This window comes from Anopheles darlingi, chromosome 2, assembly GCF_943734745.1.
Source record: "Anopheles darlingi chromosome 2, idAnoDarlMG_H_01, whole genome shotgun sequence".
NCBI lineage: Eukaryota > Metazoa > Arthropoda > Insecta > Diptera > Culicidae > Anopheles > Anopheles darlingi.
Window position 1 is genome coordinate 25,286,903 of NC_064874.1, and position 2,500 is coordinate 25,289,402.

A 2,500-nucleotide genomic window follows, 5' to 3' on the forward strand; every position below is an offset into this window, starting at 1 on the left:
CATCTACAAAGTGAAATCGGAACCAAACCTAAACTTGCTGTGATTGAATGTACATTTGGTTTTTCGTTGATCGTCTTGTCATATTCCACACGGTTAACTGTCACTATGGATCACCCATCACATAAACACACAATGCTACATTACACCCAACGTCACACGCGCATACCTCTTCTACTGTACAAACAGGGCTCAACAGACATTAACCTTGCTCTATTTAATGTACGAACTATTTTCATCCTCATGCTCATCCACCAACACCACGATCATCCGTCGTCTTCACTATCATCATCATCATCATCATCGCCATCTTCATCCTCACCGTGATCTCGCTCTCATCTGCTATCGAAATCGCTTGAATGTGCCGAAACAGTACTATGCGCATGGCGTGTACGGTGGGGTAAGAGGCAAAATGCGGCCGGCTAAAGATGCCCCGGGGCGTAGGGCGTACTCCTCCTTTGGTGCATCTTATGGTGCACTTTCCAGTGAGGCGTCGGCACGGCGACACTATCGTACTAGCCGTGCCGCACCATCGATCGATGTTAGCACGTTGCTCGATCAGCGCTTAGATAGCTCCACCGTATTCCGAATCACCTCGAACGGGGATCGGGATCAAAGATCCGACCACGAACACGACCCTGCCGTCACATGGTCCGAGGGGTCTCGAGGAATTTCGGTTGGGTTTGATCGAGACACGCACACCGGTATACTGACCGATCCTTACGATTATCTTGTGCACCATTATGGCCGACGCCCGCTGCAGCATCAACAGCAGCAGAAGCTCCTGCAACAACAGCGCCAGCTTCAACAGCAACAGCAACAGCGCCAGCTTCAACAACAGCAGAAGCTCCAGCAGCAACTGTTCCAGAAACAGCAACGTCAACAGCAGCAGCAGCAGCAACAACAACAGCAACACCAGCATCATCAGCAGCACAAGCTGGAGGATCAAGCATCGCAGCAAACGCAGGTCACTACGGAGAAGTCCGCGTCCCAGTCACAGTGGGGCTACCAGGTGTTACCGACACTGTACTCGATCTATCAGAAGGTAGCGCCATCAATATGGCAACCATACTACTACCCCTTCTTCCTATACTTCTTCTTCCTCTTCTTCTTGTTATCCTTGTTGTTATTCTTAATTATGCTACTACCACAGTCAGAACAGCTTTCAATTGATACTACTACTACTATTACTACCACCCAAGCTCAAACCCTCCTTCCTACCCTTTGTTTTTGGCTAAACCAATGCCATTTATGACGTGCACGTATGGTACACATCAATGGCGTGCTGATGAAATTGTGATATTTAATTATTGTGTTGGTAATCTACTGTGAGATGCTTGAAAATTTTTACAGGTATCTATGATTTGTTTAAAGCAAGCCCTTATTTTGACAGCTGTACACGGACACCGTGCGCTGCTAATGAATGCTTTCAAGTTAACTATTGCAATTATTTTTCTTGCTCGGTAGACTGGCTGACTGGCAGGCCAGTTAATGAACGTTTGCCCATTGATTGCGACGGTGCCATACTAGCAGCTATATTTCTTTTGCCGTACCATCATTGCTGATTGCGATTGCAACCATTTGAAATCCCTTTTGATCTCACCCGAAAGGCAATAAAACAATATTGCTTTAAATGAATCGTCGACTGGAAAAACGGCTACCCTTAAAACGCAACCAGATCCAATGGTTTGTTCGAATGTATTACGAAACGAATATATTGAAAAAAAAAGACTATAAAATAACGACCACCATGCGCCTCCATTGAAACGACAGACCGCCGACTGTTCCTTTCTAAAGCAAACTACCCACAGTAGGAACTGCAGGACGAGGGGTGCTTATTTATTGTGACATTCAATGCTCACTATCTTGCTACATTGGCCGCCAATCAATTTGCCAACCAGTACACGGATTCATCGGACGGTTTAAAACCATAAACCACTTGAGCAAGACATCGGGTGCGGTTTGGCTGCATGTGCAAGTGTTATCGTGTTGGAGTAATATCTCGCCAGGAATTACGTTTGCATAGCGACGAATGGCGTGCGTTACACGCATGCAATTGGAGGCTTTCAACCGATTCTGCTGGGTTAACCGCTGGCTAGAGCATTGGCGCAAATCAATTACAATTTGCAATTCGCAAGCACATCTCTGCTGCTAGTATTTGCGTGCATCAATTTCACTGCTAGGGATATTCAATTACCCATCACACCAACCTCACTGATACATACACATACAAACGTATTCGGTATCCCGTACCGGATGTAGGCACGAATGTATGAATGCCGTCCAGCAATTGCACGTCGTTTCATAGGACTCCATAACAACCGTAAAGAGATTGCATATTCATTTTGCACGAAGCATTCATAGCACCCCCGGACTGAAGCATTTTCATTCAACATCACCATTACCACTACCACTATTTTGCATCGTTTTCTGCTTGCCGCGGCCTGGTCCCCGGGACGCTCATTTCATTTCCTGCACCGACATTGAACCGATGTGAAGTGTT

The 2,500-nt window shown here is 46.3% G+C and overlaps 1 protein-coding gene across 14 annotated transcripts in view; it reads left to right on the forward strand.

The window, feature by feature from the left end:
- Positions 1-2,500, forward strand: part of LOC125947939 (alpha-1,6-mannosyl-glycoprotein 2-beta-N-acetylglucosaminyltransferase) — a 46,010-nt gene that overhangs the window by 41,097 nt on the left and 2,413 nt on the right. For 13 of the 14 annotated variants that reach the window (XM_049673513.1, XM_049673518.1, XM_049673523.1 and 10 more), the window contains one exon: positions 761-1,042. The exons of the other annotated variant lie outside the window; for it this stretch is intronic. In XM_049673513.1, the coding sequence (XP_049529470.1) occupies positions 761-1,042 (282 nt within the window). The remainder of the gene's footprint in view (positions 1-760; positions 1,043-2,500) is intronic. 14 annotated transcript variants of the gene reach the window in all.